Source organism: Sebastes umbrosus, chromosome 18 (assembly GCF_015220745.1).
Source record: "Sebastes umbrosus isolate fSebUmb1 chromosome 18, fSebUmb1.pri, whole genome shotgun sequence".
Lineage (NCBI taxonomy): Eukaryota > Metazoa > Chordata > Actinopteri > Perciformes > Sebastidae > Sebastes > Sebastes umbrosus.
In genome coordinates, this window is record NC_051286.1 from 10,915,579 (window position 1) to 10,926,956 (window position 11,378).

An 11,378-nucleotide genomic window follows, 5' to 3' on the forward strand; every position below is an offset into this window, starting at 1 on the left:
AGAATTTTATTTCTTATGTATGTAAGAAACATTTTGTCTGTTCGTGGGAACAGTATATATATGATTTACTTAATTATTAGCAATATATTCTTGCATATTTCATTACTGGATTATTATTATTATTGATGCATCAATATGTAGTGTTTAGATAGATAGATAGATAGATAGATAGATAGATAGATAGATAGATAGATGAATAGATAGATAGATAGATAGATAGATAGATAGATAGATAGATAGATAAATAGATAGATAGATGGTAACTTTATTGATCCCGAGGGAAATCCAAGTTTCCAGCATCACAGTTCCATAGTGCAAAACATGTTAGTAAAAAGGCAGTAAAAAAGTTAGTAATGCAAAGTGCAAAGTACAAAAAAATATACCAGATATAAAAATACAAGGAGATGAAAAAAACTGTTAAAAGTGAATATAGTGCAGGGTAACAGCTGTGATACACGACTATTAAAAAAAGTGAATATAGTGTAGAAGAGACTGTTAAAAATGAGTACAGTGCATTATTATCTGTCCTGCAGACCGTCCTCCTTTTTAATATTGTAGCTGGTCGATGCTGTTATATAGTTATAATCTCAATGCCTCATATTTAACAAACTGATCATATATTTTGTAAGTAAAAGTATAAATGAAAAGAAAATAAGTATTACTACCTCAAACGGTATTTAAGTGCTTAAGTAAATGTGTGTTATATGATCACATCATTGTAGTTTGTTTTGTAAAAACTGACCAATAGTTGGATGAAAAAGATTCTCAAATTAAAGTAAGCTGCATTTTTGGAGACTTTTCAAGAGCAGATGGAGACAAAGAGAAACCACAATTTTTTTTTATATCTGAACATTTATTGATTAGGTTTATGATTTGGGTAATCACCTTGACATTATTTTTTTATTGTAGTCCTTATCTAAAAGGTGAAATATACTGAGCATCACAAACAAAATACAACAGATCGAAAAGAAAACAAAATCAGACCCATGAGCTGGGATCATGTCAGATATAATGTGAGACTATTTAGATAACGTTTAATGTAAAATCTGATGTTAAATGACAGGTAGGATGTGGTAAGTTTTACAATACATGTTGTGTGTGTCATATATGTAAATACTACGTGTGTACAAATATCACGTGATTAGCTTCATAGAGGTGGCACTCTGATTATCCCATGATTTGGAGGTATTAGTGGTGAGCACAGTTATTTCTTTGCCATCAAAGCACCGCTGGGTGACCCTCTCCTTGGGGTCCCTCTGCGAGGTGCAGCTGAGGACTCCCTCGTCACCACACCCCCACATTCTCTCTGGCACGCTTCCAGGGTCATAAAGTTATTGGCATTGCCCTGGCAGCTTCCATACCAGAACTCAGTACATTTGCCAGTGCCTGAGTCGTAGTAGAAGCGGACCTTCCAGGTATCACAGGAGCCCTCATCACGAGGCATGGAGCACACGTTACCAGTGGGTGGAGAGGCCGGAGATGATGGGTGTTGCTTAGGAAGAGAAAGAGAGAGATAGTTACTCATCCTATAGCCAGTAAATTTAGCATGTACTGTATATACAGTATATGTAGCAGGGTCTATTAGAGTGTCAGTTCTATTGGAAAAATTAAGTAATACAGTGATATAATGAATTAATAGATTAAATAATAATGATCAAAACTTGTGCAGCAGACGCCAACATATCATGATTTGCGTCAAGCTGCTGAAACACTGGATCCTACACTTCCCATAATGCAACTCAATAGTAGTGGTAGAAGTATTCAGATCTTTGACTTAAGTAAAAGTATAATACCAAAGTGTAAAAGTACCCTACAAGTAAAGGTCCTGCTTTCAAAATTTTACTTAAGTAAAAGTACAAAAGTATTGGCATCAAAATATACTTAAAGTACCAAAAGCAAAAGTATTAATTATGCAGAATTTCCCGTTTCTGAATCATATATATATTATATTACTGTATTATTATTATTGATGCATTAATGTGTTCATCACTTTATTGTTGCAGCTGGTAAAGGTGTAGCCCATTTTAAATACTTTATACACTGCTGTGTAGCGTAACTTATACAAAATAAATAATCTGAACCTGTAAAGTGACTTGTGTCAAATAAATCTAGTGCAGTAAAAAGTATATTATTTCCCACTGAAATGTCGTGGAGTCGAAGTATAATGTAACATTAAATTGAAATACTCAAGTAAAGTACAAGTATGTCTAAATTGTATTTAGTAGCTATTTGTGCAGCACAATGTGGTCTTATTTAGTCCATATTTTCAGTAACATTGTCCCTTTTGTGTCCTTTATTTTGCATGTCCTGTATTGTGAGCCTCCATGTTGCATGTTTTTAGTGATTTTAATAACTTCTTTAAATATTACATTTTGTTTTTATAGTTATGTGCTTAGTTACATCCCACCACTGCTCAATAGCGTCTTTCATTAGACCCCCCCTGCCTGGTGAATGCCCACATGTTTCAAACTCCACGCCCTCGATTTGTAACTCAGGCTTTCTGTTATAGATATGTACTTAAAGCCAAAATAACCCTGATGACTTTCTCAGACTTGCCAAAGCTTCTCCCTTATATAACTATTTTTACCGGCTGAGAAGCACTTTCCATAAAGAGTAAACTAGTTTTGACTTGTAAAATTAGTGGAGTGTCCCTTTAATAAATCTACATTATCACAGATGTGCATCCTACCACAGCTGTCATGAACTCAGGACATCCAGCACGACCAAATCCGTAAGCTCGAGTCACCCCATCCAAACAACAGCCAAACCTATAAGGAAGAAAGATTTTTTTTAAATCAGAATATGCCATTTATAAATTTATGTCATATACAAGAATTGGATCCAGGGAGCAAGGTTACCTGGATTGAACACAGTCCTCTCGGGAGCAGCCCTCGTTCCTGGGCCCCGTGGCGGACATATGGCCGTCAGGACAGCAGCCATAGAATGACTGCGCACAGTGTGGACCAACCACAGGAGGGTAGGCAACGCTTGTATGTGGCCTGGAAGCTAAAGCAAGTAAACACAGATGCAGACATGGTCAAACAAGCATTCTGTATATCCCACAGACCGGTAAAAATATGGGTTCATCCTGTTTTTGAAGGTTTAGGATTAAATTTGGTACAGTTAAGTTTGGCAGAGTATCTTTTTAGAATGTAAATATTACGTTAAGTGGTAAGGTAGTAAAAGAAACATTTTGGGCTTTGTGAATGAGGAATGAGTAAGCAGTACATTCATGGTCTAGACAGCCACAATTACAACATAAGGGCACATTTTCTTTACTGCCCGAGGATGCATTCACATGAAAATAATCTGTGCTCTAATAACTGGTTGTGCATTTTCTTTACTACTGTTCTAGCTACACATATATAATATAATTGCACGTTCAATCCCACGCAGAGAGAGAGAATAACAATCCAACAAAACAATCCTCCACATGCTCTGCTGTACATACCTGAAGGGTTTGCTGGAACATGGGGCACAAATCCTCTTATGGTGGTTTCGTGAGACCTTGGGTCCTGCACACTAGGGACCACTAAAGATATAAAGTACATTGGTTATATATAAGCAATTACAAGCAGACAGTCAAACCAAAAGAGTGTTTGATTTTGGCTCACATTGTGCTCCAGGGCATGCCTGTGAGTTGCATGTCTCCACAGAGACGGGTCTGCTAGTTGGTCCACACCGGGCCTCTGGGTAAGAGTTCAAATCTGTATCGAAACAGCCCACCTTCCTCTCCCTCACACCGCCACCGCAGCTCCTGGTGCACTGCAGGGACACTATAGGGTAAATCATCTTTCCAGTCCACCTAGTCCAACACTTTTTTTTGCTCCATTTCACCTACCAGTCCGTAGTCAGTCACATGCCAGGTGATGTGTGTGTGGCAGGCAGGTCTGCGGCAGGCCTGGACAGAGGAGGGTCTTGCCAGTCCACTACAGGCACGGTCAGCCAGACGTTCACTTCCAGACCCGACGCAGGTCACCTCCCTCGTCTGCTGGCCGTCCCCACAAGTCACCGAGCACTGACCATCGTATAGGACAAATTTTGTCAGTCTCACGACAAAATAAACATTAATATAGCATTACCAAATCAATTTTTATATCTCGGCATAATGATCATAGATAAATAAGACCAGAGTCAAGACATTTAGTAGTAGAGCTGCAACTAAGGATTACTTTCATACTTTCAAATATAGCAAAAGTGAACATAGATTGGTACACTTCTGTTGTATTTTCCGCTCTGCTTTTAAAGGATAAATATACTAGAATTATATATTTGTTACTTCTTCTTGTTATTGCTTGTCTGTCTTATGCCAAAATGTGAAGTTACACACCACACTGTAGCTGGAGACGCTGTACTCAGCAGCACATGGGTGCATGTTGCAGGCCTGCTGGCTCTCTGGCCTCTGTATGCGCTGGTTGATGCAGTAAGACTCTTCCACCGCATGGGGGTTGGCTGAGTCCTGAACCATGCACTCCACGCTGCGGTACTGCATGCCTCCATTGCAGGAGGCAGAGCACTGGCCGTACACGCCGATCTTGTAGACGTATGTGAGTGTCTCCCTTGGGTGAGGAGCAACGACAATGGATGCAGCAGAGTGAACGGAGTTAGTGTCCTCATCCAGGCCCATAAACTCTCTCACCAGCATCTGGAGAGAGACAGATTATTTTCAGTTACACTACTGTACTTGTGCACGTGTGAATATCAATAAAAGGAATGTACACAATGAAATTCTGTCATTATATTGGGGATGCCAGTTTTGTTCCCACCCTGCAGACTCCGTCCACACAGATATCAGTGCGGCCAACGTAGCACGGTGTCCCATCCACCACTGCAGGTCTGTGTCGGTAGAAGAAGTTCTCTCCTCTTGGGACGCAGCTCAACTCACATGGATTGGATGCTACACAACAAATAGAAGAGAGGTCAATAGATCACATAGTATCTGCACTAACTTTTAGTATGGTTTGACTGCTATGAACCAGAGTTTTCTAGATACTGTAGCGCAATACAGAGATACAATCACATTAATCTCACTCCCTATATCTTTTATTTGAATTACATTTATATATAACTGACAACTTGGTAAACACCTCTGGTTAGCCAAAGAGGTTAAATAAAACACCAATAATTATTTGAAAGTATTATTTCACCTAGACTCAGGTAATGTGGATGTACAGTAGCCTACATAATATAATTATAAAAAATTTAGCCTTTAACTAGCTCAGGCCTGAAATTCTTTTGTGCACTTTGCTTTGCACTTATGCATAAATGTTTTTTTACTTGATTTAGGCATTCTATGAATTCTGGGTTTTTTTTCTATTTTATTATTATTCAATGGGTTTTAGCTTCCATTTTATATTATGCATTCTATGTATTTTACTTGAACTTTTATCAATTTATTCTGTTTTGAGGTTATGGTTAGAGCTGCATTTCTTGTATGAAAGGCAATATAAAATAAAGTTATTATAATAATAATAATATATATTATATAATAATAATAACAATAATTATTATTATTATTTTTATTATTATTATTACTATTATTATTATTATTATTATTATGTATTATTATTATTATTATCATTATTATCATCATCATTGTTATTATTATTATTATTATTAATATTATTATTATTATTATTATTATTAATATTATTATTATTAGTAGTAGTAGTAGTAGTATTATAATAGATCTTATACCTCCATAATAAGGCACCCATGACTGGCGTTTGCTCTGAAAGTCCTGTCTGTCAAACTGGGAGCACTGCTCCTCCCTGAAGTCCCTGGATCCACCTGGACATACCTGCAACGACACAAAATGTTTGATCATTATTGGCATAATTAAGGATACATTAGTGCAGGTTGTGAGTGGATGTAATCTATTAAGAGGCAACAAATATTTGAAGGATAATTACCTGTGTGTTACAGGTTCGGTAGGACTTAGAGGATCCTTGGCAGTTATGTCCTCCATCTGTCCTGTAAGAGAGAGAGAGAGGAAAAAATGCTATTTACTTGAAAACCAGATATTTCTTGTTAAACGCGTTTGGCTTTATTGGTCATGTGATCAACATTTAAATGTGCATAACTTTAAAAATGATCTTATTATGATTTTTTATAAAGAATACAATAGTGACTAAAAATAAAAAGGCAATGCAAGATAAAGGAAAAAAAAGATTTCAAACATAATAAGTGCTACTTTTATTATAAATCAAATAGGGCCGCTCATTGCAAACAATGCAATTAGTTCTCTATGTCGTACCTGGAAGTGATGCACTTCCTGGTTCTCATTGCCACTCCTGTGCCACAGGTGCGGCTGCAGGGCCCGTAGGCTCCAAACTCTCCCCAGTAGTCATGGGTTGGCCGTATCAGCTGAAAAACAACAACTTGTACTCACTCAGCTTCTGGAACACATAGTACTCTCTCACCCACCATATCCTGGCCCACCACGAACCACTAACACACACTAAGAGCATGCTACACACACCAAAATAGAAGCGGGAACATTTAACCACAAAGCTTCCCTTACACGTTGCATAAACACTCGTTTTGTGGCAACTAAACAGCATCAATGCAGACACATGTGACGGAGAGGACATTCTGTTTTGGACATACTGTACTACCTGTTCTTTGCAATTTCCATCTGTGCAACGTATTACTGACATGGACATTCAAAATGGTACAATATTAAAAAGTGGGACTCACAGTGAAAGCAGGTACAGCCAGCAGCTGTAGGAGACCCAGGACTTGCAAGATGTTCATTTTCACAAGAAGTTACTGCAGAATACTGACGAGGATAAAAACACAATAACTCAACTGGGGCTGCAACTAACGATTGTTTTCATTGTCTATTAATCTGTTGATTATTTTCTTGATTGATCGATTAGTTGTTTGGTCTATAATATGTCAGAAATGGTGAAAAATGTTGATAATTAAAGCCAAAGATGACGTCCACAAATATCTTGTTTTGTCCCCAACTCAAAGATATTCAGTTTACTGTCACAGACGAGTAAAGAAACCAGAAAATATTCAATTTTTTTTCTTAAAAATCACTCAAACTGATCGATTATCAAAATAGCTGATAACAACTAAGTGATTAATCGTTGCAGCTCTAAACTCAACTTTAAATGCAAGTACTTCTACTCATTATGAATGATAAGACCATTAATACATGCATATGAGATGATACATTTCTTGATATCCTTGGTGATTTCTTTGCTAATGTTTAACACATGCATTTAATGTGCAGATTGTATCACCTGATTAAACAGCTAATAACATCATCAGATCCTGTATCGTCTTACCTTATCGGAGTGAATTCCCAACTGGTCGACCAGCAGTCAGGAGGGATTTGCACCTCAGAAGTGAAGCTACAGATACTGACGCCCGGTTTTCTATCTCCTCACCCCTCTCTGCTCACCATCACCACGGCCCATAAAGTGTCAGATTTCAACCACATAGAGAAACAGTTTTTTTTTTAACCCACATAAAAATGGGACTTCTTTTTTTACCGTTGAACATAAACTGTGATTTCTTCTAGGGGTGTTTCCAGTTAAGACCCTCAGGCTGTGAAAGTGCTTACGTTGTAGTTTTATCTCAAGTCCTTTCATTAGCAGCAATGTGTTTTAGTGAAAGACATTATGGTTTGTACATAAATCACTTGGAAAAGATACTATAGAAAGCTTCTGCTCTATATATCTATGATTGAATGTTTGTTAATATCCTTCGTAAAACATCTTGGGGGATTTTTGGATCTTGTGGCGAAACATTTTATTGAATGCAAAGAAAATGACATGTTCTAAAAAAATCCTATGAGACCCAATACAAAATTATTCACAGACTACATGTGACCCCAGCTGTTTGATGTAAATATGACCTTATGTATGCTCTCCATTATGTCTGAAATAGAAAATAGCTGTAAAAATAGCTGTGGTACATATAGTGGTCGTGCCCTAAATTTACAATGTCAGTCCAAAACAAGATTAAGAAAGTAACTGGAATAGATGTACCTCTAAATCCGCATCATTTTGTACTGGGACTAAACTACAATTATAAACCTATAGGTACAGGTACAAGAGTCACTTTGTATGCTGCATGCTTCAAAATATTACAAAATGGTTACACAGAGAGCCCCCTGATATTCTGAAAGGAATTACAAATCCTTGAACAAAATCCTCAATTTGAGTAAAATGATTCAGTATATTAAATTATTCCCTTTTTTAAGAAATCAACTTTCTTTAATGAATATAACTTGTCAGTACCGCCTTCTGTGTGCAGCCAACAGTTTTTAATTGCACTGAAATTGTTGTTTTTGAAAGGCTAAACGCCAACAAATATGGACTGAAGCAGAATATTTTGTTAGATAAAAACATGTTGTGAATTTTGGAAATGATAACACCCATCTTTTATCAATAACTTTTGACTTTTGGACTTTACAACGCTCCGGGGTTATTGGAAATGTTTGGATCACACGAGTCTGAAACAATCCTTTGCAGCCACCACTGGAATCTAATTCTACTAATAATATAATATTAGTGGAGCCTGATCTTTATCTGCAACTGTGCAGAAATAATGGATTTAAACACAATGTGGCCTACTGAGTAGCAAAAAAGACTTTTTTAGAATTTTTCCACTAATTGTGTTATTACAGTTTTTACATGTGCAAATCTAATTTTGACAACTTCAGAGTAGACAAATCCTGGCGCACCCCCTGTAATCTTTGGCGCCCCCCTTATGGGAGCCCAAACCGCAAGTTGGGAACCGCCGCCCTAAATGGTACACAATGTTCCTTTAAGAGTGATAAGAATAGGGGTAACAAATAGAAACAGAATAAGTACACACAAACCACATTTTGCAAACTGTGTTTGTTCTTGTTTCATGGTTTTCAGTATCTCTTCTCTTAATTGTGTATTTGTATTGTATCATTATTACTGTTCAAAATGTAAAAATAATGAAAATAAAAATAAATAATGAAAAACTAAAATGTGCTGTTGTGCAACAATTGAGTAAAATCATTGTTTGTCCCAATACAGACAAAGAAGAGGAGAATATTTTGGTACACATACTTTAATGGTTGCATATGTACATTACATAAGAAACCCACTAAAATGAGATTGAGGATAAAGGAGATCTTGTGTTGATTGATTTTGTTTTTTTGTCAGGTTGCTGGATTGACCCTTTCACACGCTCCATAACCACTAAATACAGACCATTAAGTCACAGCACAGGAGCTGGTGGGAGGTAAACTTCGCCCTAAGGCTCTATTTAGGTTTATTTTAGTGAGAAACCACAATGGAGCCTGGATGGGAAGAGCATATGGAAGATGTACCAGCAGCCGTCGGTGAAGATTAACATTCCTTTGCCAGAAAGAAGAAGCTGGAGGAGCCATTCAGGCTGACAACAGTAACAACATATATACTTTACTCTTACAGAATACCACGGTGGTGGAAAATGATAACTGTGATGTGTGTGTGTGTGTTTGTTAGTGGGTGGGCAGGGAAAAAAAAGATGACAGCAGAAGTAAATCATTTGTTGACACGCAGCACAGGTCTGTACGGTCTTGTCATTGTGTTAAAGACAGCAGCACATGGTAATCTAGTATAAAAGCAATGCAAGAAATTATACCCTTGTTAAGCTCATAATGTTCAAGTTGAATTAAAACTATGACAGAGATGTGTTGATTCAACTTCATGGTTATTTTTGAGGCTACATGCATTGTAATATATTAACTTGACTAAGTGTAGTGATACAGCATTTTACAAACTCTTTATCGGTGAATGTGATTGTCAGATATAGACCTAAAAAAGTACAATTTGCACAACAAAAATGTTATATAATGTCATTCAAGAAACTCATTAAAGCATCTAACCCCACCTCCAAACCCATCCCGTCCAAATCCAAATCCACCCAATTCCACTGTTCAATTCGATAGGCCCTTAAATAGGCATTATCAGTCGCTATAAGCACCATATACATATGTGGGTCGTTAGGGGCCTTGTCTACTACGTTTTAAAAGTGAAACAAGCAACATGTTCTAACACATTGAAAAACTGAATGAAATGTTGAACACAAACAAAAAGGCTTCTTTAGTTTTAGTCAATAAACTATAACTTCTTTAGTTTTGGGGCAACAAAACGACAACTTCTTTAGGTTTAAGCGAAATTGACAATTAGGTTTATGCAATAAAACTACAACTTCTTTAGGTTTAAGCGAAAAAGACAATTAGGTTTATGCAATAAAACTACAACTTCTTTAGGTTTAGGCCACAAAACTACAACTTCTTTAGGTTTAGGCAAAAAAGACAGTTAGGTTTAGGCAATAAAACTACAACTTCTTTAGGTTTAAGCGAAAAAGACAATTAGGTTTATGCAATAAAACTACAACTTCTTTAGGTTTAGTGCAACAAAACTACAACTTCTTTAGGTTTAAGCGAAAAAGACAATTAAGTTTATGCAATAAAACTACAACTTCTTTAGGTTTAGGCCACAAAACTACAACTTCTTTAGGTTTAGGCAAAAAAGACAGTTAGGTTTAGGCAATAAAACTACAACTTCTTTAAGTTTAAGCAAAAAAAAAGATAGATCTAGGCAATAAAACTACAAGTTCTTTAGGTTTAGGCAAAAAAACACTTGAAAAACATTGGGTTTTTGCTTAAAATAACTACAAACGTAAGACAACTACACATTGATGTGAATTCCAGTTTCCTGGGTGAAAACTGTCTATACTACAGTGCCTGACTTCCACTTCTGCTCCTGTCATAATGACTACGGTCGCTAGAGGTCGCTGTTGTGTTCTTTTATACCTTCTTTCAGTGATTTACCACGTCAATAGATGATAAAACCTACTATAGTGTGTGTGGTAGGCTCCTATTGACCCACATCTATGGGGCTTATAGCGACTGATAACGTATATTTATATAGCCTGACAACAGTCTCCACACCCTACACATTTCTGGTTTTCCTCCTCGACGAGAAACAAAGTCTGTCAGTCGCTTTCTGTCCCTCAGAGCTGCCGGTTCAGTTTCTGTGCTTGCTTCTCTTTGGCTTCGAAGGCAGTCTTAGTGTTGAACAGGTCGTCCACCGAGTCCATGATCTCCTGCATCTCTCTGGACAACTCGGAGTAGCCCTCCTTCAGCTCGTCTTGCTGATGTCTCAGTTCCACCGCCGCACGCATCAGCTCAGTGGCCTGGTGGCTGCAGTGGCCCCGCAGCTGCTCTACGTCCGACAGCAGCACCTCCATGCTCTTCATCAGCTGCTCCAGCCGGTCGGCGGTCACTTCGAACCCGGTTGTGTCCAGAGACCCGACCTGGGAGTTGTCTGGAGTCTCAGACTCTGAGTCTGCCTTCGACGCCATCCTCCTGTCCTTGCAGCTCTAAGGCACCAGAT

General features: G+C 37.6%; 1 protein-coding gene and 1 long non-coding RNA gene across 2 annotated transcripts; one reads left to right on the forward strand and one right to left on the reverse strand.

Annotated features, from left to right (window-relative positions):
- Nucleotides 1–832: 832 nt before the first annotated feature.
- paplnb (papilin b, proteoglycan-like sulfated glycoprotein) lies at nucleotides 833–7,885 on the reverse strand. The gene is made up of 13 exons (XM_037750027.1): nucleotides 7,299–7,885; nucleotides 6,700–6,781; nucleotides 6,257–6,366; nucleotides 5,913–5,973; nucleotides 5,698–5,800; nucleotides 4,767–4,897; nucleotides 4,331–4,645; nucleotides 3,842–4,018; nucleotides 3,615–3,765; nucleotides 3,452–3,532; nucleotides 2,859–3,006; nucleotides 2,690–2,768; nucleotides 833–1,492 (listed from the first exon to the last, which is right to left on the reverse strand). Exons 2-13 carry the CDS (start codon nucleotides 6,754–6,756, stop codon nucleotides 1,205–1,207), a joined length of 1,701 nt encoding a protein of 566 aa, XP_037605955.1. The 5' UTR covers nucleotides 6,757–6,781; nucleotides 7,299–7,885; the 3' UTR covers nucleotides 833–1,204.
- A 2,235-nt stretch (nucleotides 7,886–10,120) lies between these two features.
- On the forward strand, nucleotides 10,121–10,565 carry LOC119476649. Its single transcript, XR_005204055.1, has 3 exons — nucleotides 10,121–10,249; nucleotides 10,280–10,385; nucleotides 10,500–10,565. It is a non-coding gene; the product is annotated as an uncharacterized LOC119476649 (long non-coding RNA).
- The last annotated feature ends 813 nt before the right edge of the window (nucleotides 10,566–11,378 follow it).

Excerpts from the sequence above, each read along its gene's own strand:
- paplnb (XM_037750027.1), bottom strand. The coding sequence starts at position 6,756 with ATGAACATCTTGCAAGTCCTGGGTCTCCTACAGCTGCTGGCTGTACCT. Across the intron at positions 4,019-4,330 it reads GCGTCTCCAGCTACAGTGTG|TGCTCGGTGACTTGTGGGGA; the intron begins GTGTGTAACTTC and ends TACGATGGTCAG. Across the intron at positions 1,493-2,689 it reads CTGAGTTCATGACAGCTGTG|CAACACCCATCATCTCCGGC; the intron begins GTAGGATGCACA and ends TCTCTTCCTAAG.